This window comes from Xenopus tropicalis, chromosome 2, assembly GCF_000004195.4.
Source record: "Xenopus tropicalis strain Nigerian chromosome 2, UCB_Xtro_10.0, whole genome shotgun sequence".
Classification (NCBI taxonomy): Eukaryota; Metazoa; Chordata; class Amphibia; order Anura; family Pipidae; genus Xenopus; species Xenopus tropicalis.
The window spans coordinates 50,625,497-50,652,688 of NC_030678.2; the positions used below are offsets into that span (position 1 = coordinate 50,625,497).

Sequence of the window (27,192 nt, forward strand, 5' to 3'; positions counted from 1 at the left end):
AGTTTGAAGCTTTTGCTTTCTGAGCACTCCTCTCTACGACTATGAAGAGCTCAAAGAGGTACCTACTGGGCATGCTCACTGCCTCTGCTCCAACTAAAATCAATCATGCATGCACATAGTTGCAGAGAAAGAGGGCTCAAAGGGGGGCAGAGCTTCACACTAGACAAGGAAGAAACTAAAAGAGCTGTAGTTGAACTGACTGTAAGAAAGAAACAATGTTAAAAGAAAACAAAAAAAAAGTTACTTAACTTTTAATAAATTGAAAAAAAAAAATCAGTTATTTCTATATAAATAACTGGTGCTAAGGAAAGTGCTGCACAGTGCAATTTTATCCAAATAAGTTAGATGTTAAAAACCCCTAATGAAAAATAATGATTAGAAAAGGTAAATAAGCGACTTCTTACACATATTTTTGCTAAACTGTAAGATATGTAGAGATCTGGAAATATTGCACACAAAAGCCCCCACTTCCCCAATAAGTGTGTGTGTTAGGGCAAGGGCACATGCACGTAAGACCCGCTTCTTTCTACCTGCGTTTTGTAGGCCAGCGGAGAAAAGGGGATCTGCTCCTATACCCTTCCAGGTTCCCTGACAAGCACAACATATCCCTCACTTCAGTTATGCTGAGTGAAATGGAGATTGGGCAGGAAACCATGAAAGAATGCATTTTTTTTGGGCCAATCTTCACTTTGTGTAGCTTTACTCAGGCAGAACCTGTATCTGTCAGTGCAGCTAAATCCAGAAGCGTACAGGAGCTGATCCACTTTTTTTCCACCTGCAATTCGCAGGGGGAGAGAAGATAATATGCTTTGTGTGCCCTAAGAGTAATTGTATTGTAAAAATTACAAAGTGTAGTGCAAAAAGGCAGGAGAATCTGGAGGTCCACTGGGTTTAACAGAGGGCCACCATATGGCCCAAAATGGTGTGCGGGCATCAATGGAGAAGTCAGGAATAATTACAACAGCAGACATTGTCCTGGGCTATTCTGCAATAACAGGAAGAACTAGAAAAAATTATTAAGACGGTCAGGTAAAGCTGATTAGGCAAGATTGTGTGAACAATTTGTAGTACAAAAAAAGATGCATAAGTGGGATGCAATCCAGATGTAGCCAATTGTGTAGCCCACCTGAGCCAGCATATTTCTGCCAAGTCTTGGCCAGTGTAAAAGTTAAGGAGCTCCATCACTGCTTCTCTGGAGCTGTACTGCCTTTAAAAGGGTGCAGGTTTGGGTGTAGGAAGAAGCTTTCTAAATGGGTACAAGCCCTTCACAGGAGCCCAAAAGCTTATAAAAACTAACAAAAACATCTGTTTCATTTCTGATTGATCGACAACCTGCAGGGTTACACCAGTGACAAATTAAAAACGCTTGGCTCACAATGATAGGAAAAATTTAAATTAAAATATATGTCTGACAACACTGAACAAGAAAAAAAAATAATTATATATATATATATATATATACATTTTTTTTTCTGCTAAGGCACACTATACAGTACCTTAATTCTTGGATGGAAAGACAGACATTGAAGCCAGAAAACAATAATGTTGTCAGGGCCAGGGTCCCAAGAATTTTCCTTGACAGCACATGGCTTCCTACCCAGATCAGTATCTTGACTTTCACACTAATAAATGCGGACTGAAGAGTAAAAAGCCTGTGGAAATAAAGCCAGCAGTCCTCTCTCTCTATATCTATCTATCTATCTATCTATATATATCACACTGCCTTCACCATTCACTTTTTACACATAATAGAGAGCAAAGAAATCACCCCGCACTCCCAAGAAACCCTGTATTTATATCATAATACATCATACTGAAGCTGCCCAGAAGCCTGAACATATAATACTGCGCCTGCTGAGCTGCTCCATACATCTCACACCGTGCCCCCACAGCTCTCACAGCCTCACTATATATATCACTATGTTCACTTTCAGCTTTTATTTTCTCACTCCATAAGGAGCAAATTTCCCCTTGTTTAGTGTTAAACCTCTCTAGCATTAAACCCCGGCAATTCTGCATTAACATTTCCTGCTCCCTTCTCTACACAGGCAGTTCCACCTCTGTTTCCTGAGCGCAGGCTCCTAGCAAGGATACGAGGTAGCCACTCCCCCAAGTGATGTCAGACTCACTCCACCATATTGGTCACGTGGCTGTGACGTCAGAGCTGCGATTCATGTGATCTATGCAGGGAAGAGAGCTGGAAGGTTTGAATGGAGAAGTGCTATGGCGCAGGATTTAAATGGCAAAAGAGTGCAGTGTGTAGTACTACAGGGGGAAGGTTTTGCTTAAGGTGAGGGCTGCTGAAATTGGGAAGTAATGACTCCAGGGTAAGAGGAATTGTGATGTACTTTCGGGGGTATTCTTCTTTTTGCACTAAGCGACAGAATAATCCGTACAAGGGTGCTGGGGAAGTTGTCACATACACAGGGCTGCTGGGGGAACGCAGTGTTACATACACAGGGCTGCTGGGGGAACATAGTGTCACATACACAGGGCTGCTGGGGGAACATAGTGTTACATACACGGGGCTGCTGGGGGAACATAGTGTTATGTACACGGGGCTGCTGGGGGAACATAGTGTCACATACACAGGGCTGCTGGGGGAACATAGTGTCACATACACAGGGCTGCTGGGGGAACATAGTGTCACATACACAGGGCTGCTGGGGGAACATAGTGTCACATACACAGGGCTGCTGGGGGAACGCAGTGTCACATACACAGGGCTGCTGGGGGAACATAGTGTCACATACACAGGGCTGCTGGCGGAACATAGTGTCACATACACAGGGCTGCTGGGGGAACATAGTGTCACATACACAGAGCTGCTGGGGGAACGCAGTGTTACATACATATGGCTGCTGGGGGGATATAGTGTTACATACACAGGGCTGCTGTGGGAATGCAGTGTTACATATACAGGGCTGCTGGGGGAACGCAGTGTTACATACACATGGCTGCTGGGGGGATATAGTGTTACATACACATGGCTGCTGGGGGGATATAGTGTTACATACACAGGGCTGCTGGGGGAATGCAGTGTTACATACACAGGGCTGCTGGGGGAACATAGTGTCACATACACAGAGCTGCTGGGGGAACGCAGTGTTACATACACAGGGCTGCTGGGGGATTATAGTGTCACATACACAGGGCTGCTGGAGGATCGTAGTGTCACATACACAGGGCTGCTGGGGGATCGTAGTGTTACATAAACAGGGCTGCTGGGGGATTGTAGTGTTACATACACAGGGCTGCTGGAGGATCGTAGTGTCACATACACAGGGCTGCTGGGGGATCGTAGTGTTACATAAACAGGGCTGCTGGGGGATTGTAGTGTTACATACACAGGGCTGCTAGGAGGGAACACACTGGTATAATCTCTGAGGGGTGCCAAATGTTGCCCTAGGCACAAAATGCACCCCTTCGTGTCACAAAGCTTTTCTAGTAAAAGTCATGTTGAAGTAGCCTATAGTGTGAAGGAGTAGTATGTTTTTGTAAAAGATGTTGGGGATTCACAGAACACTTCCTTATACAGCACAAAGAGATACTGCAGATAAATATTTTATATATTGTTCTGTATTTGGTCCAAACCATAAAACGGGCCAATATATTTCACCAAAGATGTAAAGTTAGAAATAGCAGGTATACAGTCATGGTCCAAATTGTTGGCACCCCAGAAACTTTTCCAGAAAATCAAGTATTTCTCACAGAAAAGTATTGCAGTAACACATGTTTTGCTATACACGTGTTTATTCCCTTTGTGTGTATTGCAACAGAACAAAAAAGGGAAGAAAAATAGCAAATTGGACATAATGTCACACAAAACTCCAAAAATGGGCTGGACAAAATTATTGGCACCCTTAACTTAATATTTGGTTGCACACCCTTTGGAAAAAATAACTGAAATCAGTCGCTTCCTATAACCATCAATAAGCTTCTTACACCTCTCACTGGGAATTTTGGACCACTCTTCCTTTGCAAACTGCTCCAGGTCTCACTTATTGGACGGGCGCCTTTTCACAATAGCAGTTTTAAGATCTCTCCACAGATGTTCAATGGGATTTAGATCTGGACTCATTGCTGGCCAGTTCAGAACTCTCCAGCGCTTTGTTGCCCCATTTCTGGGTGCTTTTTGATGTATGTTTGGGGTCATTGTCCTGCTGGAAGACCCAAGATCTTGAATGCAAACCCAGCTTTCTGACACTGGGCTCTACAGTGCAACCCAAAATCCTTTGGTAATCCTCAGATTTCATGATGCCTTGCACACATTCAAGGCACCCATTGCCAGAAGCAGCAAAACAACCCCAAAACATCATTGAACCTCCACCATATTTCACTGTAGGTACTGTGTTCTTTTCTTTGTAGGCCTCATTCCGTTTTCTGTAAACAAAAAGCTCTCTCTTGGTCTTATCTGTCCACAAGACGTTTTCCCAGAAGGATTGTGGCTTACTCAAGAACATTTTGGCAAACTGTAGTCTTGCTTCTTTATGTCTCTGCGTCAGCAGTGGGGTCCTCCTGGGTCTCCTGCCATAGAGTTTCATTTCATTTAAATGTCGATGGATAGTTCGCGCTGACACTGATACTCCCTGAGCCTGCAGGACAGCTTGAATTTCTTTGGAACTTGTTTGGGACTGCCTTTGGGGACAAAGGTAAATCTAGATCTCTGGAGATGGACTGGTAACCTTGAGATTGTTGATATTTTTCCACAATTTTGGTTCTCAAGTCATCAGACAGTTCTCTTCTCATCTTTCTGTTGTCCATGCTTAGTGTGACACACAGAGACACACAATGCAAAGACTAAGGGGCACATTTACTTACTCACGAACGGGCCGAATGCGTCCGATTGCGTTTTTTTCGTAATGATCGGTATTTGGCGATTTTTCGGAAAATTGTCGCGACTTTTTCGTAGCCATTCCGAATGTTGCGCAAAATGTTGCAATTTTTTCGTAGCGTTACTACTTGCGCGAAAAGTCGCGACTTTTTCACAGCTTTCGTGCCGAGTACGAAAGATTCGGATTCATTCAAGCATCAATATGGTGACTTTTCCTGGGCCAGGTTGGAGCTGCAGGGTGCCATTGAGTCCTATGGGAGGCTTCCAAAATCATGCTAAGTCTGAAAGTTTCGCCCGCCGCTTACGAGCGCTCAATACGAAAAAGTTGCGACAAGATACGAGCGAATCTTAATGGCTACGAAAAACTCGCGTTTTTTTGCGCAAATCGTATTGATAACGAAAAAGTCGCGACAATTTCCGAAAAGTCGTAAAGGCGACGAAAAAATCGCAAAAAAATACGAAAAAGTCGCAAAATGTTCGTTTTCCAATCGGAATTTTTCCAATTCGGATTCGTGGGTTAGTAAATGTGCCCCTAAGTGAACTTCTCTCCTTTTTATCTGCTTTCAGGTGTGATTTTAATATTGCCCCCACCTGTTACTTGCCCCAGGTGATTTTAAAGGAGCATCACATGTTTGAAACAATCTTATTTATCCACAATTTTGAAAGGGTGCCAATAATTTTGTCCAGCCCATTTTTGGAGTTTTGTGTGACATTATGTCCAATTTGCTTTTTTTCCCTCACTTTTTTGTTCTGTTCCAATACACACAAAGGGAATAAACATGTGTATAGCAAAACATGTGTTACTGCAATACTTTTCTATGAGAAATATTTGATTTTCTGGAAACATTTCTGGGGTGCCAACAATTTATACATGACTGTATAAAAAAGCACCATCACAAAGATAAGCGTCACGTTTGCACATTTTTACATGTTATTTTAATCCCAGTTTTTCAGGGGATAAGAACCTAATATTTTAGAATCTGTGTCAATTCAATAAGGTCTTTTTGCTTTCAGGGAGAAAATTTACAGAAAAAAACACTGAACATCAGCCATTGAGACATCTTTCTCAATAATGGCCTCATCCCTCCACAAACACTTGCTTTCAGCAGCTAGATACCACCTTAAGGAGACAAAGAGAATGTCAATGATGGTTGCTCTTAATCTTGCTGCTGAAATTCTGGCCGTGGACTGCGGCCTGAAGCCTTGCTTTCTTTATGACTATACCACATCAGGAGTGCAGCAGATCTGTAGTTACCTCAAGGAACTTCAGAATCTAGGCTTAATTGTGGGCCATCTGCATATACTCAATATTGAAGAAACTATCCTTATCATTAATGTAACAAAGGCAGTGTCTTACTTAGAAACATTGCTGCACAGCCAAGATTTACATCTAATTGATGTTTCTAATTATCTCAGTCAGCCAGAGTTGGTCAGCTCAAATCAAGTCCCTCAGATACATGCTCAACTTGCTGAGTTACTTGGTCATATAAAACCTTACCAGAGCGGGCAGCCAGCCTCAGTATCTGTAGGGGGTATCCAGTCGCCAGAGTGGAATCTTTGCACCATGTTTGGTTTTCTTCTTCAGTTTCCTTCAACTTATTGGTTTGACACACAAAAAGGCTTTGAAAACTGCTTGTCATTTACACCCTTGAGGCTCTTCACTGTTCAAGCCAACTGTTCAAGAATAGGCCACCAGAGTGTACAAATATATTCCTTTACTGTTCCTGAGTGTGTTTACCAAGCCACGCAAGTGCATTTGGAGGACTGGAGCAAAAGTCTAAAACAGGCATTTAATGAACAAATTTATTTCACAGACCTTGAAATAATTACAAATACCGTAAGTCTGCCATCTGTTGCTCTCTGATTGTGTTTAGTAATGCCATTTTTATTGATTTATTTGTATTTATTCAAAATATTTTTTTCTTATTGAATGTTATTACTTTGTCCTGTTATCCAGAATGTTCAGGACATGGGGTTTTCTGGATAAGTGACCTTTCCATAATTTGGATCACCATACCTTTAAGTCTAATAAACAATCATTTAAACATTAATTAAACCCAATAGGATTGTATTGCCTCCTTTAAGGATTAAAGGTGTTGTAAAGGCATAAAAAATGTTGTGCTTTTTGGAAACAAAGAAAGTAAATCTTCAATATCCTGGCTGCCAATAACCAGACTAAAAATGTGAATGTTTATAACATGTGTTCACAAGACATGCACACATTTTTAATCCAATCCAATGATATGTTTCTAATTCTAAGACACCTAGATAACAGTAAATCCCCTGCATCACTTAAAGGGGTGGTTCACCTTTAAGTTAACTTTTAGTATGTTTAGAATGGTCAAGCAACTTTTCATTGGTTTTCATTATCTGTTGTAGTTTGTGAATGATTTGCCTTCTTCCAACTCTTTGCAGTTTTTAAATGGGTGTCACTGACCCCAGCAGCCAAAATGCTATTGCTCTGTGAGGCTACAGTTTTAGGCTCCTGTACAGATTAAGGCAACCACAGCCCTTTACCAGGGATGATCTGTGCCTCAAAAGATGCCCCATGTAGCTCCCCACCTTCTTTTCTGCTGATTCCCTGTCCATGCTCTGTGTCAGTTACTGAGCTTAGGGACCAATTCACAATATACTGTACATCAGCGATCCCCAACCAGTGGTTTGTGAGCACCGTGTTGCTCATAGTAGCAGCGCGCCACTAGTTCTGATTGATTACTGATCGCACAAATCCTTAGGCAGCCACCAGCTGGACTATAGTGAAACCATTGGCTCGGATCTGAGTTCTGAATGGTGGGGCAGTAGCGAACGGGGTTGTTTCATGCCTTTGCTTGGAAACAACCATATTAGCTGTTTTTCTACAGTCCAGGGCAGAGCTGATGGTTATGTAGTAATGCTGCCAGTGCCATCTAAAGATTTGTGCAGTCAGTAATCAGAGCTAGTGAAGCGAAGAGGGCGGCTGCAGGCAAGTGGGTCGCAATTGTCTGCTCCTGACCCCACAATTACCACAAATATCTGACATTTACTAAAAAGTCTGAACTGAAAAAGTCGAATTGTCGCACAAATAACCAGCATCAAAAATCCGACATTTATAAATGTGTATTCTGACACATAGTAAATCTCGAAAAAGTTGCAATTCAAAAAGTTGAAATTTTTCGAGTTCTGACACAAAATCATATAGAAAAAAAAACAAATTGGAGCATTAGTAAATGGCCCCCAAAGTTTCTTTGTCAATACAATTAAATATACTCACTCACTAGATTAAAGTCAGAAGCATTTCTTTAATTTGGAATACAAATAACACTTTAAGATAAGATACATCGAACACTGTTTTAACACCTTCTATATCAGCAAAAAAAATGTCAGTTAAAATAAAAGTGTAGCTTTATCTTCACTGTATAAAATATTCCATGTTTGCTGAGAAAAGGAACATTGTTACTACAGCAAATATCAGTACCAATAGTGGGGTCCAGAAAGAGCATTTTCTCTGTGGAGAGAAAAAAGAGAATGACCATGAGTCTTGTAAAATAAGTAAAAATCTTATAAACTCTCAAAAACTTTTAACGTGGTGCATAAAGTAAAAATAATGATCTTTTTAGAGCTGAAATCCTGATTTTTTCAGATATGTGGACTTGTTTACTACTGGGCCAGATGCAGGTGCACGAACGCTAAACAATACAAAATAACGCCTCTTAGGGGGTAATGTAATAAAAGGCACTAAATCTGCCCAGGTGCATTAACCTATAGCAACCTATCAGCAGGTAGGATTTACTGGTCACCTGTTTAAAAGCAAACATCTTATTGGTTCCTATGGGTTACTGCACCTGACCATATATATATATATATATATATAATATACCTGTCACTAACAAGTGCTGCTAACATTGCATTGAAAAAACACGCACCTCTATTTTGTAAGAGTTTTGCATTTGGGAGCAAGATATAACTCATATACTGTATATCTCAGAGGCAATGTGCAAATTGCTTCTAAGAGATGTGCTGTGTGCCTTTATTTTGCTCCTTGCCCTCCAGAATTAAATAAATTAATGTTCTCTGAAATTTGCACTTGAGTTGCATTTGTAAATAAGGCTTTGCAATGTCTCTGATTCAGATTAGTGCAACAGAATCTTTCTGTTTAGGGAGCAATTAGGCACCTCTGATTAAAGCCTAGAGAAAACAACAATTACAGCAAAAAATTTAGTGTAGCATGACATTGCAAAAACTGTTACCTTTGGTTTTTGGTTATGAGTTCCCCTAAGTTCCTCTCTGCATTGCCTTAACTTTCTTTGGCACGACTGAAACTCCTCTGTCAGCGAGTCCATTTCTGTCTGTAGATATTCACACTGGCAAACATAGATTAATCTTTAAAATAATCATACATTTTTACAACCTGTATTACAATTCAACTAATTCCAGAAACGTACAAACTCTGTTCTCAATGCTTATATGTATGTAAGGATATATTTATCTGTTTAGTGCTACTGTGTACAAAGAGCTTTACATTTTTACAGTAATAGTACAAACATGATGATAAACATTGCTTACAGGATAAGCAACTGCAGTGACTTTGCCATTGCTTCATATATGAAAAACAAGTTATCTAAACATTTATAAATATATTTTTAAAATGTTCAAGTTGTTTATACCTGCCAGGAATGGAGGGGGGGGGGTCACCTCTGAATTCTAGCACAAAACTGGTTCTACCATAAATGGGATTATCTGCTACCACCTTGGCAATCCATCAAAGAGTCCAACACTCTGCTAAACTAGGTAATTTCTTATGCCATCTGGTTCATCAAAGAAAATCAAGTTCACATTTTTACTGCAACTTTAAAGATGTCCTGCCCTTTTTACTGGAGCTTAATCCAAATGAGAAGCCACTAAAGCGTCTTCTTTCTGTATCTGGGGGTGAATTCTAGACATGGGCTCTACAAAACTATACATGGGCTGTTTCTAATGATTTTTAAGAAACCATTGGTATAGAAAAGACAGCATATGCTATGTATAGGGGCATGAATAAAAGTAATTAACAAAAAATAAAGATTCCTGTTGCAAACAATTTTTGTTTAGCGCTAAATGTATTTAGAGACTGATCCAACAGTAAAAAAAAGGCTCTGTGTTTTATGGTTTGCACCAGTGACTTCCTACTTATTTTTGCAATCAAGCAAAGAAAAGCACCAGTATTTTAATAGTTATTACCCTCCTTTATTAGTAGTGAAAAAATATGCACCTCTTTCTCCTTTGCAGTTAGCTTCTCAGTTAGCAGCTTTACTGTGTCTTCTTGCAGTTGCTGAGTTGGTGCTCTTTCGATGTTTAAGGTCCCTATATTATGAGTTACCATTGAAGATTTAATCAGATTCATGGCTAAACCTTCATCTAGGAAAATAAAACAAGAAAGAAGAACAGATTTAAACTGGTAGTAAATATAAGCTGAAAAAGACATTTTAAATATAACCAATGCTGTATGATTGACCAAATGCTGTTTTTTTTTAATGTTCAGACTAACCTATACCCTGGAGTGACCAGCTACTACATTAATATACAGCCATTATTTGCACACATTAAAGAGATAAGCTAGTTCTAGCTCAGTACTCTCAATAGCAATCATATGGTTGTTACAACGGACAACCCAAGGGTAAGGGCACAGTCCACTTTCTTCTGCAGGTGGTTTTCATAGATGTGGAGGAAAGCAAGTCCGCTGTTATGCACACACCCCCGAAGCTCATTGACAGGCCCGGCGTTGGCCTGTGTGGAGTTACATGGAACACATATCAGCACTAGAACACAAATGTATTAATTTTTGTGCTGATATCCGCTTTGTGTAGCTCCACAAAAGCTAACGCATGGCCTGTCAATGGAGCTATCGGGGCCTGCGAACAACAGCAAATCCGCTTTCCTTTGCGTCTATAAAAACATCTCTGAAGAAAAGTGGTCAATCAGCTTAGTGTGCTCTTGCCCTAATATCTCTTCACAGTACAATGCTGCAAACGATGGTCAGTTTTCCTCAGCAGAGAAGCTCCGGAATGTGTCCATGCATTTGCATTAGTGGAACCTGTGGAATCACTGTTAGTGCATGTGCATGTACTGTTCCGAGCATCTTCATCTCCACAGCTGAATACATTTCTTACAATATCTGTTTAAAGCCCTTAAAGAAAACATTTTTAATAAACATGGAGATAGCAAAATGGCTTTGTTTTAAAGTGGGCAAAACCAAGAAAGTGTTGGGAGGTGAGGCTTATTACAACGGTGTGTGTGGCTAATGATTGTGGGTGAGGCCTATTTTTAGCTCATCACACACCTCAGTATACCTCCGCTTTTCATGCACTGGTTGAGCATGCTGTTGTTTTAGCACCATAAAAGTCCAATACACTGCTGACAGTTAACGGTATAAAATATGTTAGATGTGTTCTCTAGCAACTTACTTTGAAGATCATTCATCTTTATCTCCATCTCCAGCTTTAAAACCTCTGCATTTCTCAGCCTAACTAAAATTAAAGGAAAGAGATTTATTTTTACATCTTTGAAAAAATACATATTACAAATGCTCTTATACATAGAAATACAATTTTTGACGTGCTGAATTTTGCCACAGTTTTAAGAAAAAAAATAGCAGATAGCAAATATTGTAATTTTGCCACAAATTCATGCCTGGCGAAGAAAATGTGCTCATCGCTAATGACTTCCTTTTTCTCTGTAATAAAAAAACAGTACCTTGAACCTGATGGATGGTAGCTAAGCAACCATGGTGGCAAAAAATCCTATTGGGTTTATCTAATGCTAACACGATTTTTTCATTTATAGTATGGAGATTAGCAATAAGCCAAGTTTTTTGCCAGGTTGTGCTGCAAAAAAAAGCCCATAGACTTCAATGTACTGTGCATCTGGCAGCATATGCATGACAAGTTAATAAGCAAAGTTTGTCTGTATTGAAACTCTACTGCATATATGCTGATAGCCAAAGGGTGGTCCTTTCTGCTCTAATGCCAAGAACAGCACCGGAGGGAGATACAGCTTTGCTGCTGTTAACCGCAAGTACATTTACAACTGTAAGTTTATGATGTTCTGATGCACACCTTCCATAGAATAAAGCCTTTCCTTTTTTTGTTCATTGTCCTCTTGCAGTTGTTCATTCAGTGCTTCCAGTTCAGTCTTTTCTCTCTCCAAACTTTGCAGGTGACTGTAAAGCTGCTGCATTTGCAAGTCTTTTGTTTCTATCCACTGGAAATAGAAATTAAATTAAGTACAGTGAGTCATATTTTATTCTTCCTCCTAGTAGATGACACAGAGACCTACTATGAGAACACTGGGCAAATAGGCACCTGGGCAGTAACTTATAGCAACAAATTGGTGATTAGCTTTTTTTAAGCCAAGCCAGCTGTAGATAGAACGATGAACACAAACGTTTGATTGGTTGCCACAGGTTGCTGCAAATAAATGAGCCCTGTGGTCCTTTTGGCTGACTACAATGGAAAATTATCCATAAAGTTTTCCTTACATTATGCCACACAGCTTTTTCCAGAAATATCACTGTGTGCCAATAACCTAAAATATCCTAGATTGAAATTGTATACCACACAGGACTGCACATATTCCTGCACAGCTGTGGGGTGTTCTTCCCCAATTGCTATGTCCCTAAATGTAAGCTTCAGATGTAGAAACAGTGTAGGGAAAACTTTTTTTAATCACTGAAAAGAAACCACTGTTTAAAAGAACAAGTAAATTCCTACCATGGTTTGGATTGTGTCCTAGTATAGTGTATATCATTTATATGCAATAAGCAATGTTCTTAATATAGGTAGGATCTGGTACCTGTAGTTTGCTTTGGAGTACAAACAACTCATTCTTTAGTTCACTGTGTTTGTTTGTCAGTTCACTCCAATCCATTTTCAGCTTCTCATATTCCTCCTTCCATATGTCACACTCTCCTGAAGTCACCGCTAGTGACACCTGCAGTGTAGGACATAAGTATATAAATATTGTCTAAAAACATATGTATAGCAGCACAGGGAGACCAATGTAAAACCAATTCATTCTGAATAATATTGTAGTAGTCAGCAATGTAGCATCAGCTTCTATGACAGACAAACCTCATTTTCTGCTTGATGATTTGTGATGGCCCTAAGCTAAGCTTCGCAATAGCTGCCCAGAGCATACTGAGCATACGAGTGTGACTGACACTCCTAACAAAATCCAAGATTGGGAGCTCCTGTGAAGGCCTGGATCATTACTGCTATAGAGATGGTGAACCTTTGGTGTAGTAAGTTCAGTATTTAAAATGCTGCCAGACTGTATAATCAACAAACCTGGTTTATTTTTTCTGCCAAAGAGGAGTCTTTTGTTCCAGTGGACAAGGTGTTAAAAGTCAGGTCTCATATTTTTTGTCTCAGGAGCCATTGAAATATTTTTTACATTTGCATACATGAAGTTATGAAGGTTCATTTACGAGTGTAAATGCAGTGTGTAAAGTGCAATTTTGGATGTAAGTTGATATGTTTTTACCCACAATGCAGTTGTCTTCCTAGAATCCATGCGTAATTGCAACCAGACTGTCTGATACAGTCTGGGCCAGTGCAACAGAATGCATGCATTTGCAATTGAGCTTTAATGCAAATGAAAGCAGATACACTAAAATTTCATCGGGATTAAACCATCTCTCGCTATCAGCAACTAAATGACGTTTGTGATTTTTTTTAGGCACAAGTATGCTGCGTATATTGACACAGCCGATTGTTGGAATCCTGCAGCTACAGTCACAGTGAGGATCACATTTTCAGAAACAAATTGCGCTATAATCTGATCACAGAAAGTACTGATCTCATTAAATCAAATATAGTGTTTTTTTATAATAATTTGCTACTTTTGGATTTACAGTCTACCAACCTTAGTATTCTCAAGATTTTTTTCTGCAGAGAATTTGTCTTCTGTTAATTTCTGGAGAGACTCTTTGGCCTTTTCTTCATACCTCTGCTTCTCTTCCTCCATCTCTAACAAGACTTTTTTCACACTTGTCTTTGGAAAATTCTGTAAAACATACACTTTTGTTATGCTGTATGTATATAATGGTAAAACGAATGAACTTGTGTGTCTCTTCTAAAACATGAAAAGTTCAATGGATACTGTCATCTAGTTGCAAAACACTGTAGTGATGATTCCTTAAAGTGGACCTGTCACCCAGACATGAAAATCTGTATAATAAAAGTCCTGTTCAAATTAAACATGAAACCCAAATTAATTTTTATATTAACACATCCAAATCCATTATAAAGGCATTTAAAAATCCCAGCTGTCAATCATATATTGCTTGCCCTGCCTCTATGCCTTAGGCATAGAGGCGGGGCAGACAATAACTTTAGCTTTCCATTCAGCACTTCCTAGATGTCACTGCACATCTCACATTTCCCCTCCCTCCTCCTCATCTAACTGTGTAGCCAGTGCATGGGCCTGGGCATCTGGTCCCCCATTCTGGCACATAAACAAGATTTTGGCATGATACAAAGCTTGTCTTAATAACAGTGTCCACAAAATGGTGCCTGCCTGCTTGCTTTGACTGAGTAATTCCAAGACGGAAGGAAACAAGGTTTATATTGTTTATATAGAGTAAGTAAAGTTTATTTTGCTCAACTAACAATATAGAAAATAATTTGGACTTATTTATTAGGGTGACAGGTCCGCTTTAACAGAAACTACAAGAGGGATCCAACATTGAATTCCTAGCAGTTACTGTTAAGGTATCACCACTGCAATGTTTTACAATAGAGTTCTTCATATTGTTACTGTAGCCACAGCAGCAAGGCCAGAGTTAGGATGCCAGGCACAACTCACTTCTAGGCTCAAACGTGGTTATTTTTAAACCCAAATTATACATTCTTACTTATAACATGGACAAGCTTTGTATTAGTTAAAAGAAAATAAAAAAAATCAAGCAAACTTCAAACCTTATATTCAGTGGTTAACACATGCCACCACTGGTTTCCCAAATTTTTGTGATTTCACAGTGGCTTATAGAGTTGGATCTGATATCTTTGACACAAAGATAGCATTTGATTTGCAAATGACACATGTATATTGTAAATTATATAAACAGCTGCTCCTCTATAATTGTAATCTGCATGCATGCTAATATGCTCACTAGGTGGACCGGAAAGTCACCATCATGTGGCCTCACACAAGTGATTACAGCAGTTGAAGTCATGAGCAGAGAACCAAACCATCATAGCAGGTGTGTAGTTTGATAGGAAGCGGCATTAAGGATTGTGATTGGTCAGCCTGTATGCATCCTTAATAATAGATAGGTAATGCCTAATTAGAAAAGTAGCCAATATAAATCATGATAGCAAAAATCTAAACAATTACGATAATGTGTTAAAAAGTATCAATCACATTCTAAATAAGTTCAGTTAAATTTCCCCTTAAGTCTTTAAGACTTGTAAATGGAACAATATTACCTGAGAATATATGAAAAGCTGTTTTTCTAGGACAGCTACTTTGCATTTGAGCTTGTCTTCATTAACTTGAGCCTGCAAGACACAACATTCTAATTCAAATAAGAGCATGAATAAAGTACAAAAATAATTCCCTTTGATTGTTTCCCATATTGATTAAATGCATCACATGCTTCACCAAAAATAAATTGATTAAATGAATGTGTGCATTCTCTCTTCACTCTGCAACAAAGATCTTCTCTATTTTTAAGATACATAGACTACAACTCATTGCCCATATATATTATAGTTCTGGATTTTCTAGCGTTTTACTGCAAAATAACCCACTAAAAGAAACCTGTGTTGGGAACACCTGCTCTGTAGTTGTAGTTCTCTTGAAACGAAGATACATTTCCTGTCTGTAAGCAATAAGAAATGCTTTTTTTCCTGCATGCATATAGAGGAAGCATCAGCAAACCACATCAAAGCTTATGAAGAGTTGCTAAAACTAGTTATCTTACCGTCAGAATTTCCCTTCTTACTAATTATTTTGAATTCATTATTTTTAAAGTTTCTAACCAGTTCCTTCTATGTCATAGTCTATAAGCCAAATTGTGTGTGCAATTTGGCTTATAGAGGTGTATGAATATGGTGGAAAATTCAACAAATCTATCTCTACTGTTATTTTGTCTTAAATTGTACCCCTTTTGTGTATTCCTTCTAATTTTACTCCAAAAATACTATCTCCACTTTTGTGAAATGCACCCCAGTAACAATGAGAAGCGAGCAAGAACCACTTGCACTATGAATACTTTTATCTTTATTGATATAGCACATGCATGTTCCACAGCACTTACAGATATACATCATTCACATCAGTACTTCCCAGAGTGAAGCATACAATCTAAGGTCTCTATCACATTCACACATGCTATGATGAATTCTATTAGGACTCAGCTATTAGGACTCACACTACTATTTCAACATTTTCAACTTATTTCAACATTCAGGAAGCAAAGCACCATGGCATTCTACACCATGGTATTCTACTGTTGGATCCATTTTTCTTTCAGTGATTTGAAACTGGACCTTTGTATGCATTTTTATGTGTTTTTGTTATGCAGCACTATTTTGTAATTTAAAGTAATATATAGGAATGCGCTTTAAATAAAATTGAAAATAATAAATTAACAGTGCCATTAAAATCTTAATCTAAATCATCCATTCCAAAAAGTTTATATTCATCTTTTTAAATTCATATGAAGCTGAACTTAAATCTTTGAAACAATAAATATACTTCAGGGGCACTGTGGGTGCACAACCATTTCTAATGAAAAAAGCAGAAACAGCCCAGTCTAGAAATGGAGATCCAATGATGGCATGCTGTACCATGGGACACCCATGTGCCACCCTGCTGTAGGCAGTGCTACTTAAAGCAGGCGATGCTGCACATAACAGAGGTATAGGATAAATTATCTGAAAACCCTTTATCCAGAAAGATCTGAATAACAGAAAGGCCATATCCCACAGCGTCCATTATAATCAAATAAAGGTTTTCAAAATGATTTCCTTTTTCTCTGTAATAATAAAACAGAACCTTGTACATGATCCCAATTAAGATATAAGAAGTCCTTATTGGGTTTATTTAATGTCAAAATATTTTTTTAATAGACTTATAGTACAGAGATCCAAATTAAGCATGAAAATCCAAATTATGGAAAGATCTTTCTCCATCCGGTACACCCTAGGTCCCAAGCATTCTGGACAATAGTTTCCATACCTGTACTTGTGGCATTACACAGCGTATTACAGAGATTATACAGCATTCAAGTCAGAGTGTCACACAGCAGGAAACATCTAAACTGGTGGTTCCCAAGGAAAAGTTTATCTCTGGCCACAAATATTTATTCTTCATTTTGACCAATATGACCATATTTTTTAGGGCACCAAAGCAGTAAATAAACAAGCAACCATAGTTCTTTTTAACCAACAAATCAGAATAACCCTGTTTCAGAATTCCCATGGTTTATCAAACAGAATCTACCTTGAATGACTTTTCAGATGTCTGTAAGAGTGTTCGAAACAACTCCTGCAAGGAGCACAATTTCTTTTTCAGTTTCCTCTCTCTATGGAGAGCTTCCTGCAGAAGTCAGAAAAATAAGTGACATTAATATCAGATATAATGTACCCCCTTAATGTAAAATAATGTATTTTCTGTGGACGTATAAATGCATGAGGCCTAAGCTGAGTGCTCCTGTAGAGGTTATGAGGCTCTAAGTTAACTTCTAAATTCCTCATTTACATGGTCAGTAACCTGTATTAAAGAAGCCTGTTGCCTTGTGTCTTTATATGGTTATTTAGTGAAATTTCTCTAAGTCACACAAAAATTATAAATGCTGCTGATGATAAATAACACTGTCATTTTTTATGCAAAGGTGATACTTAGTCCTTGCGGTTGGCTGTAAGGGCTCACATATACCTCATACACTTGAACAGTGCCCCAGCAACTCTCACAAATAATTTTTGTTTCCGTTTGCCTGAGGGATGCTCCCTATCCACCCCAGAGAGAGGGTGGTGTCAATGTGCCTTCCTACCACTCCCTGTCATCTCCCTAATGCTTTACACATAGAAAGGCAGATCTTGCAGGTGGGCAGAATTTTGAATGGGTTGATGATAGAGACATCCGGAGGACTACTGTGGCCATACTAGGATGAGTGGTACTGTACTAAGCACTGCTGTCAGGGGGGCTTTATACTTTTCTACATAGGGCCCTCTTCTGATTGTGTCTGCCCTTTAATATGTGAATTTAAAAAAAAAACAGGGATGCACCAAATCCAGGATTCATTTAGGGATTCGGCCAAGATTCATCTTTTTTAGCAGGATTTGGATTCAGATTCTTGCTGGGCTGATTCTGAATCCTTAAATTCTCTAGACTTTTTGTCACAAACACGGAAGCGAAAAAGTTTTCACCGCACACTTTGCGGGCAGTTCTATCTGACCCCTCCATGGCCTAATTTGGATATGCAAATTAGGATTCAAATTCGGTTCAGCATTTGCCCAAATCTTTCACAAAGGATCTGTGGTTTAACCAGATCCCAAAATAATGGATTTGGTGCATCCCTAGAAAAAAAAGAGATTAGAAATTGCACAATATAATTGCTAAACTTTATCATGCTTACCACAAGGTATTCAGAAAGTTCCAACAACTCCTGAAAAATAAAACATTTCACAAATTATACATGTAAATGCAAAGTCTACTATGAACATATAAACTAGAACAACAGATATTTGTATGCACGCAACCAAAAGGAAAACAGAGAGAACATTTCCCCCCAGGCTCCTATATTTATGAGTTTTTCCAGTGTTTTTAGAAGCATTACCCCCTGAGTTTAGTATATATTCTCACTGAATTTTTGGAAGGACTGCAGTGTATTCAGGCAACCACGAAACATTAAAAAAATTATTCATCCACAACATTACTACATTACATTACTATTGTTGTGTCTGTAATTCATGTGCCAGAGACACGCAGCTCTCTGCTCTCTCCTGCTCCCCCCCCCTCAAGAATACTAAGAACTCACTCCCCCCCCCTTAGGAATGTGGATCTGAGCCTATCAGCAGGAAGCTGACTCATGGGGGAGATTTACTAATCCACGAACGGTCCGAATGTGTTTTTCGCAATGATCGCTATTTTTGCGACTTTTTCGTATGTTCCGCAACTTTTTCGTTGCCGTCGCGAAAAAATCGGATTGGTTTTTCCGCCGTTTACAACCGCTCAATACGAAAAAATCGCGACGGCGACGAATTAGTCGCGCAAAATACGATAAAGTCGCGGTGGCAACGAAAAAGTCGTGACAAATAAGAAAAAATCACGACGGCGACAAAAAAGTCACAAAATTTTCGTTTCCAATACGATTTTTTCCCTTTCGGGATTCGGATTCGTGGATTAGTAAATCTCCCCCATAGTCTTACACACTGTGCATGTACACTTGGGGGTATATTTATCATGCCGTGTAAAAAGTGGAGTAAAACATTTCCGGTGATGTTGCTCATAGCAGCCAATCAGGTGCTTTTCAGGTGGTTTTCTAACTGTTGAAATCTAATTGCTGATTGGTTGCCCTAGGAAACATCACCAACTTAAAGACTACCTTTTGGAGCACCCACTGTGACCTACAGCACTTATATTTTCCTACTTGTGTCTGTAAGTTACCCTCCCGTATAGATTGTAAGCTCTATAGGGCAGGGACCTCCATCCTCTTGTGTCTTTGACTCTTATCATATTGTAACTGTATCTTTTATTTATTTGTGTTTATTGTAATACTTTGTATTTATCTATCTTAATAACCCCCATGTTGGTATTAATGTATTCTACTGTACAGCACTGCGTACATAAGTAGCGCTTTATAAATAAAGATATACATACATACTGGTAATGCTTCACTCCACTTTTTACACAGCATGATAAATATCCCCCTTGGTCTTGGTCTCGGTGCAGGAGTGAGGCATTATGGGAACAGTCTTTACACAGCTCAGTGTTTTTTCTTCCTGTTTGGCTTCTGATCATCTGAACAGGTCAAATATGGGGAGACTTAAGGGCACTATTGAGAGAACTAAAGGTATGCCTGCAGTTTGAGATTAACTCTTTATTAGCCTTTCCTTCTCCTTTAAGAACTTCTAATTGGCAGGCTGAGTGAAGAACTATCCCCTGATAATCTGGCTGAGGTGGCTGAAATGCCAAAGAAATAATTTAAAATATACAATGGGTTTGCCAGTATGTGCCCAGCAGTCTCACCACTGCAAAACATTCTGCATACAAAAATGCAAGCACAATATGGCATGACCTCTTAATTATAGTACTGCTGTGTTAACCCATGCTGCTGTGATCCACTTAGTGCTCCTGCTTATTAAACCCTATAGCATTCACTTTAAAATATGGGCTTTCCAAACAAATATGGGTTTTTTTTTTATTGAAACTGCAGTGCTTTAAGCACTACAATTAAATATATTAGGCATATATAAAAAATATTTTAATAAAAGTAACTAATGATTCAGATAACTCAGTATGTAAATATGTATACAGTTACTGAAGCACTGCTATTATGCACATAATATACTCACCCCATTTAAAACTGATGTAGCACAGCTGTAAATGATAAAATGTTGAAACATTAATTAAGATTGTAAACTCATAGGCATAACTAACATATCTAAATATCGAATGATCTACCTCAGAGTGCAAGCTGCTAAACTTTCCTTTCTACACTCATCATCTCAAGGTTTATCGTCACAAACAGGAGGAGTGGGAAGCTTTATAATATAAATCTGCAATATTTCTTCACATTCAATGTAAAGGTTACCTCTGTATGTTATTAAGACAAGCTTTACCTCATTCCAAAATATTGCTTATACGCCAGAATGGGGCACCTGATGCCCATGCACAGGCTACACAATATGCTAAACGTCTTTCCCTCATATCCCTCACTTCACTAGTAAAAGGCACTATTTTTTCATTTCTAAATTAAATGTATCAATCACATGGGTCTTTTGTCCACTTTCACACACAACTGCCTCACAACATTTATCATGTATCGGCAGATTTCCATGAAATGCCTTGTAAGCACAGCACTATGCAGGCTGCATTCTTGTATCAATTCTAGAGTGAACTGCATAATTTTCAAGGCTTTGATGCATGTGGCACCAGAAACAGTATTAGTGTGCAATTCATGCTTTATTAGTTACAAGTCAGTTGCTTGTGGATGTGCAAAATGAGTTACAAGTCAGTTGCTTGTGGATGTGCCAAATGTATATTTGTAGTAGTAATACCATCTCAAGTCAGGTGTAAATTACAGGGCTGCTTTTCATCTACAGACCCAGCATTTTTGCACAAGTCAAGGTGTGTGTATAGATGCAAGTACCTTTGTCAATAGAACCAAAACAGACAAAACCTTGCAATTATGCTTGCATTTTGTAAAGACAACCTTTACATGTTTTTCCTTATCCCTATCATTATTTGCCTAGTTACAGTACATGACTTGTGTGTTAGTAATATAATACTTACTCTGTTTGTTGGCTTGAGTCTCTTTTTATACAGATACTTGTTAAACCTGTTAAACTCTGACTTGTCTGAACTCCTGTAACAGAAACATTAATTAATTTTACATGCAATTCATTTGTCGTAACACATACAGGTATGGAACATGTTATCCAGAATGCTTAGGACCCAGGGTATTCCATCATTTGGATCTCCATACTATATATCTATTAAAAAGCATGTAACATTAAACCCAATAGAATAGTTTAGCCCCTAATAAGGACTTACAATATCTTAGTTGAGATTATGTACAAGGTTCTGTTTTATTACTATAGAGAAAAAGGAAATCATTTTTAAAAACTTTAAAGGAAAAGGAAAGGCATTTTTGCTTTTTTTGCCAATAGATTAGTCACAATAAGGCAAGCTTGAACACTATATTTATTCTGCAGAATGCTTTATCACACCTGAGTACACAGCCATAGAAGCTCCCTCTGTTTGTTTAAGACAGAAGCTGCCATTTTAGCTCAGTCTGACTTCATTTCCCTGCCTGCACACTGCTCCTAGACCAGCTCTAATTTCAGATTACACAGCAGAGAGGGGAGGGGAAGAGAGATGAGATGGGGGGGGGGAGAAGGGAGGGGGAGGAGAGCAAAGAGGAGCAAACTGAGCAGACTCGTACTGTGCCCTGAAGAATTTTACTGAGAGCAGGAAGTCTGACACAGAAGATCATGCATACAAAAATAAAAGAAATGTGGTGTTTCTTTTCACTGAAGATTATGTAAATGGATGTATTTACATGAACCTTTCTAATAAAACTTACTTTGTTTTTACCTTTCCTTCTCCTTTAATTATTTCATTATATGGACTATATGGGAGATGGCCTGCCTGTAATTCAGAGCTTTTTGGTTTCCAGATAACAGATCCAATACCTGTATCAGTATATGTTATTTACCACATCGTAATATATTGGCATGACTGACAGCATAACCTCATCTAAATCAAAACTGACAGATGCCAAATTAGCAAAAACATGAAACAAGATGAAAAAACAGCAGCAATAAAAACCTAAAAGCTTCAACACTTTATCCTACCCCCTTTCAAATTTTGGAATAAAGTAAGCAACTACTAGAAGACCTAGAATGCAGGTCTTTGGATTATTACACAGTATTATTTTGCTATCCTGTAAATGGATTCAAATGTGAGTTTAAAAGTTTTTATGTAAAAATATTATAAAATAAATTATTATATTCTCATAATATAAATTCACACGCATATGTATATTTATTTAACATATGGCTTTAAGCTGTAAGCCATATTAATAATCTTAATAATAATAACTTTATTACAATTACCTTACTTTATTACAAATTATTCCAATTTGTGTTATTTATTTATTTCTCTCTGGAAAAACTCAGATTCTACACAATCTATAACAGATCCCATACCTGTGTCACATAACTTTCTGCCACAAATATGCAGCGCTAAATATAACCAAACTGCTTTACCTTTTTCTCTCGTGGACATTTTATTCCTGTTGATTAGGTCGTGTGCAGAATCCCATTGAGAACCTTTGTTTAGTGTATCCAGGTTCAAACCTTTATAGTCAAATGGGTAAGTCTTAGAGTGATTATGTTTCCTGGAAAGCTGCAATGTGGAAACATCCAATGATTACAAAAAATTTTTTGATTTATACTAAATTATATAATTAGGCCTGACAATTTACAAAAAAATACAATATACCAGTTTTATAACAGAAAGCTGAATGTATAAGATGTAAGAAAAAATAATGAAACTAAGTAAGAATAAACTACTGCTATCAGCCCCAAAGGATTTTTAAAAAGCCCCTGCTTCCTAGTAATTTATTATGCAGTTCCCAATGATCCCTTGTGTGAATATAAAAAAACAAGTCTAAGCAGAACCCTGTGCACAGAGGGGAAAGATACTAGTCAGGTACTGATAATATTTGAAACAATATTTGGGCACATTTACAAAACAGTAATCTGCAAAGAAGTCTTGTACGTGCACTAAGTATGCATCTGCCCAGGGAAACATGAATATAATGGAGCAGGGAAGAAGATAGTGGTGGCGCCATCAACAGAAAAGTACCCCTAGATTTGGTGTGTCTTTTAAAAGTAGAAAAGAAAAGGATCATTTGCTATTAAAACTTATTAGGCTAATACTCTCAGATGAAAAACAGCACTTGTGAACACTGCCCTTTAATAGGAAACACTGTGCATCAAAACAGGCGCATCGAAATGAGTGTTTCTCAGCAGTGGTCTGGCTGTTACCACAAGATTTGCCATAGGCAGAGCACACCTCAGAGAACACTATGGAAATTAGTGACAGCCATTATTGGGGGCTGTGACCACCGCTGTTTTCCACTCAAGCGCAGTGACCAACAGAATGACAGGTGCAAATAGCCTTAAACAATGATAGAACTATTTATTGTACCATTGTACCATCTCAACACATAGTTATTTATTATTGAAAAATTAATTCAAGAAGCAGTACTTCAAGGCTTATGTTATCTATGCCAGCACTATTAGGGTGATTTAAGAGCTAACTTTGCAACTTTTATTACATTACCCTCTTGGACTTATTTCTAAGTGAGACTTACATAGTTGTCTGCATTGATATAAAATAAAAATTATGTAGTTATGTAGCTATTCTTTTTTTTATCTCCATATGAAGAGTTTAGAAATTAAATGATGCTAGAACCCCTGGTCCATTTCATACTCAGAAATGTTCAGTTCATAATAGCCTCCAAAAGATGGTTCTCATTTGTGAATCATACAGCAGTTGTTGCATTCATGCCGTGCCCCTACAAACATCTGAGATGCCATCAAATGCTGCCCTCAAAACACTTTAATCTTTACAATCCTTTCTACTTCTTTTTATTTTGCTTACAATATACAAGACTTTATGTATTTTATTCATCTTTTTTCAGGCATCAAATATGCTACTCAAAGCTTTAGTTTAAACAAGATTAAAAACAAGTGTTTCATTTTATAAAGTTGGCTAGCCCAATACAATTATGAAATCTTTGCTCTAAGAAATAATGATATTACACTTCATCTCATAAGTACACAAATTGAGAATTACAAAGCCCAGACACCTAGCCACCTTTATGAGTGAGGTTTTTACCCTAATAAGGCAAAACACAGGGGAAAATGGGGGAAATATTAATAAATACAATATGCATTTTTGCACCACACGCATTACTCTTTGTTTCCAGCCAGGCCAAAAAAAACACACACCTTGCACACACTCTTTACCATACAACCTATATGTCATAATGATCCTGACATGCCAATTATAAAAATAGACAGAGAAGAGTGCATTGACTCCAGATATACCAGTAAGATCACTGAAGATGATGGATTCAGATTATTGCATTAACCTCATACATGCCACCAACATCACTCCAGAAAATTGATTTAAACATTGCCTCCCCCATATTTGCACAGAGTACTACAAGGTTTCCTTCTCTCCCAGACTCCCCCATGCCATTAGTCTATTTATCACACCACTGAACAAAAACGATTAAAGATGGCCATGTGTACAAAGAAACCCAACAGCACAAAGACAGTTTTAGACAGTGGGGTCAGTTAGGTGGGCCCCCTCTGAATTTGGGGCCTAAGGTGACTGCCTCATTCACCCTACCCTGAAAGAACTTTTTATGTTATGTAATGTTAATTTTTCTGTTATTAGCATCAAGATACTAAACAAATTAATTTTTACAAGTAATTATGTAAAAATTAGATATCAAGATGGTATATTTATGTGATAATGATTCATACATACAACCACATCATTAACATTTACCTTGTTGTTTTCTGATAAGCCATGATCAGTATTTATAGACTGTAAATGTGTGCTGTGCTTCAATGAAGAATATCTAATATATTTTTGGAATTTTGGGGGAGACCGTATTCGCCTGCCTTCCAAACCCTCGGCCCACAGATGTCTCCTCTTAAAGAACTCCTGCTGACGTAGGGACTGTCCCTGGTTATCCTGTTCTCTTCCCCAGCTGGGAGTGTCCTGGCGACAGGAAGTGATGTTGTAGCGGCTTCGCAGGATTTCATGACATTCCAGTCTCCTCTCAAGTTTGTCCTCAAACCTTTCCTGTTTTTGGGCTGTAGGGGATTTTGAAGGCTCCATGAACATGGCTATCACCTTTAGAGAGCATTAGTATAGTCTTAAACCATTCGTACAATTATGCATCTGTCTTCTTATTTGTCCTTACAAAAGAGAAAGAGAGAACAATTCATGCTCTAAGTTAAAATGTTCCATATGCAGGATGTGAAAATGCTGCATCCCACAAATAATATAATCTCTCATCATAATTATTAGAATGACGAAATATAAAGCACACAGCATATGCAGTCACTTGCATGGATAGAATATATAAAATCCTGGAGTCAGTGGCAGATTTGCATGGGGTAATTCAGGCAGGTGTTCACATTAGTTAATTCCAAGGGGAACTAGTGCCAGCAATAGGTGACGGGGCTAGGGTGAAACAGGGTTCAGGGCGGATCAAGGGTGGTGCCGGGGGTGGATTTGGGTGGAGCCGGAGTACAGCCTGGGGCCAAAGGAATAATAAATCCATACCTGATTGGAGTCATCCAATGCATTAGTGTGGCCATGTAAACAAGTGGTAAGTGTCAGCACTTACTTGTTAGTTTTGTATTCTTAGAAATAAAACTTTAAGCTACATGAATGCGGGTGGTATGGTTTCAGTTATCTGGAATTCTTGGGGCCAGAGGTTTTATAAATAGGAGATCATACAATCATACCACGGTGCACTGTGCCTAAAGGTTATTAAAACCCAAGTAACTGTTAAAAATACAGACTGGTTTGACATCTGCATGGATTTATGTTACATTTATGTTATCTTTTAGGTACAGGTATAAGATCTGTACTGTTTAGGACAGGGGTGGGCAAAGTTTTTGGCTCGGGGGCCACATTTACTCACAGGCGGGCCAGGCCGGGCCAACGTCCTCCCACCAGCTCCCCCTCCACCAGCATCCTCCACCTCTCCGACCTGCAGCTCCCTCCATCGTTCCGCTGCGTCTGTTCCCCGGCTCCCTGCATCCTTTTTTATGGTTGCGCCCCCTGCGTATTGACATCACGAGCACGCACGAAGCGCAACCAATCAGGGCCCAGAAATTATTTAAAGGGACCCGGAGTCGGCGGGCCGGATTAAAAAGGCCAACGGGCCGGATGTGGCCCGCGGGCCGTAGTTTGCCCACCCCTGGTTTAGGACTAGGGTTTTGGATCGGCATACTTTAAGTCTGATAAAAAATCATTTAATCATTAAATAAACAACAGGATTGTTTTGCCACCAATCTGGATTTATACAGTTTAGTTAGAATAAGTACAAGGTACTGTTTTATTATTACAGAAAAAAAATAATTGATGAAAACAAGCTATATGGGAGATGACTGGTTTTGGGATCACGGGTTTCAGGATAAGGAACCCCATACCTATTTTATCTTATTATTACATTAATAAAAAACTAATAACATTTAAAAAAAAAAGTTTCCACCAGATTCCACATTTGTAATAAAAATTTACATTAAAATGTGAAAGTCTCCCTAGCATGTTTTATATAGATTATGTAAATGTGTCATTCAAAAAGTACCAGGATTTCCAGTAGCTGCTTTTTGTTTGTGTAACAGAAACACCAAGAGAAGAGACAACAGAAAGACAAAAAAATGCCTACAAATAACTGAATGCCAATTAGATGTTAGCAACAAGCAAATAAAGTTTGCAAAGCTGTGTTTAGGGACATATTGCCCTATTTTAATCTACTTAGATAAACTAACAATACATTTTCTTACATTAGAACCTAATTGATTTTGGTAAAAATTACAGCATGTCATATGTTGTATTAAAGGTTTGGAATG

General features: G+C 38.4%; 3 protein-coding genes across 9 annotated transcripts in view; 1 reads left to right on the plus strand and 2 right to left on the minus strand.

The window, feature by feature from the left end:
- Positions 1–2,182, minus strand: part of guca1b (guanylate cyclase activator 1B) — a 24,256-nt gene extending 22,074 nt beyond the window's left edge. The window contains exon 1 of one of the 2 annotated variants that reach the window (XM_004910731.4): positions 2,095–2,182. The gene's annotated coding sequence lies outside the window, so the exon portion shown is untranslated. The other variant, XM_002933507.5, reaches the window with a different exon arrangement.
- Positions 2,160–14,046, plus strand: c1orf74 (chromosome 1 open reading frame 74). 3 transcript variants are annotated; one of them, XM_018091199.2, is made up of 3 exons: positions 2,165–2,290; positions 5,849–6,671; positions 13,526–14,046. In XM_018091199.2, exons 2-3 carry the CDS (start codon positions 5,907–5,909, stop codon positions 13,547–13,549), a joined length of 789 nt encoding a protein of 262 aa, XP_017946688.2. In that variant the 5' UTR covers positions 2,165–2,290; positions 5,849–5,906; the 3' UTR covers positions 13,550–14,046.
- Positions 8,093–27,192, minus strand: part of LOC100145338 (TRAF3 interacting protein 3) — a 32,758-nt gene continuing 13,658 nt past the window's right edge. For 3 of the 4 annotated variants that reach the window (XM_012955963.3, XM_012955957.3, XM_012955953.3), the window contains 14 exons: positions 25,109–25,524; positions 22,789–22,927; positions 21,311–21,383; positions 20,371–20,395; positions 18,432–18,461; positions 17,297–17,392; positions 15,277–15,348; positions 13,712–13,852; positions 12,641–12,778; positions 11,905–12,049; positions 11,254–11,316; positions 10,062–10,207; positions 9,061–9,174; positions 8,093–8,318 (listed from right to left, as the gene is read on the minus strand). In XM_012955963.3, the coding sequence (XP_012811417.2) occupies positions 8,223–8,318; positions 9,061–9,174; positions 10,062–10,207; positions 11,254–11,316; positions 11,905–12,049; positions 12,641–12,778; positions 13,712–13,852; positions 15,277–15,348; positions 17,297–17,392; positions 18,432–18,461; positions 20,371–20,395; positions 21,311–21,383; positions 22,789–22,927; positions 25,109–25,450 (1,620 nt within the window). In that variant the 5' untranslated portion in view covers positions 25,451–25,524 and the 3' untranslated portion in view covers positions 8,093–8,222. 4 annotated transcript variants of the gene reach the window in all.

Bases quoted from the DNA above. Each gene is read 5' to 3' on its own strand.
- c1orf74 (XM_012960598.3), top strand. From the start codon at position 5,907: ATGGCCTCATCCCTCCACAAACACTTGCTTTCAGCAGCTAGATACCAC.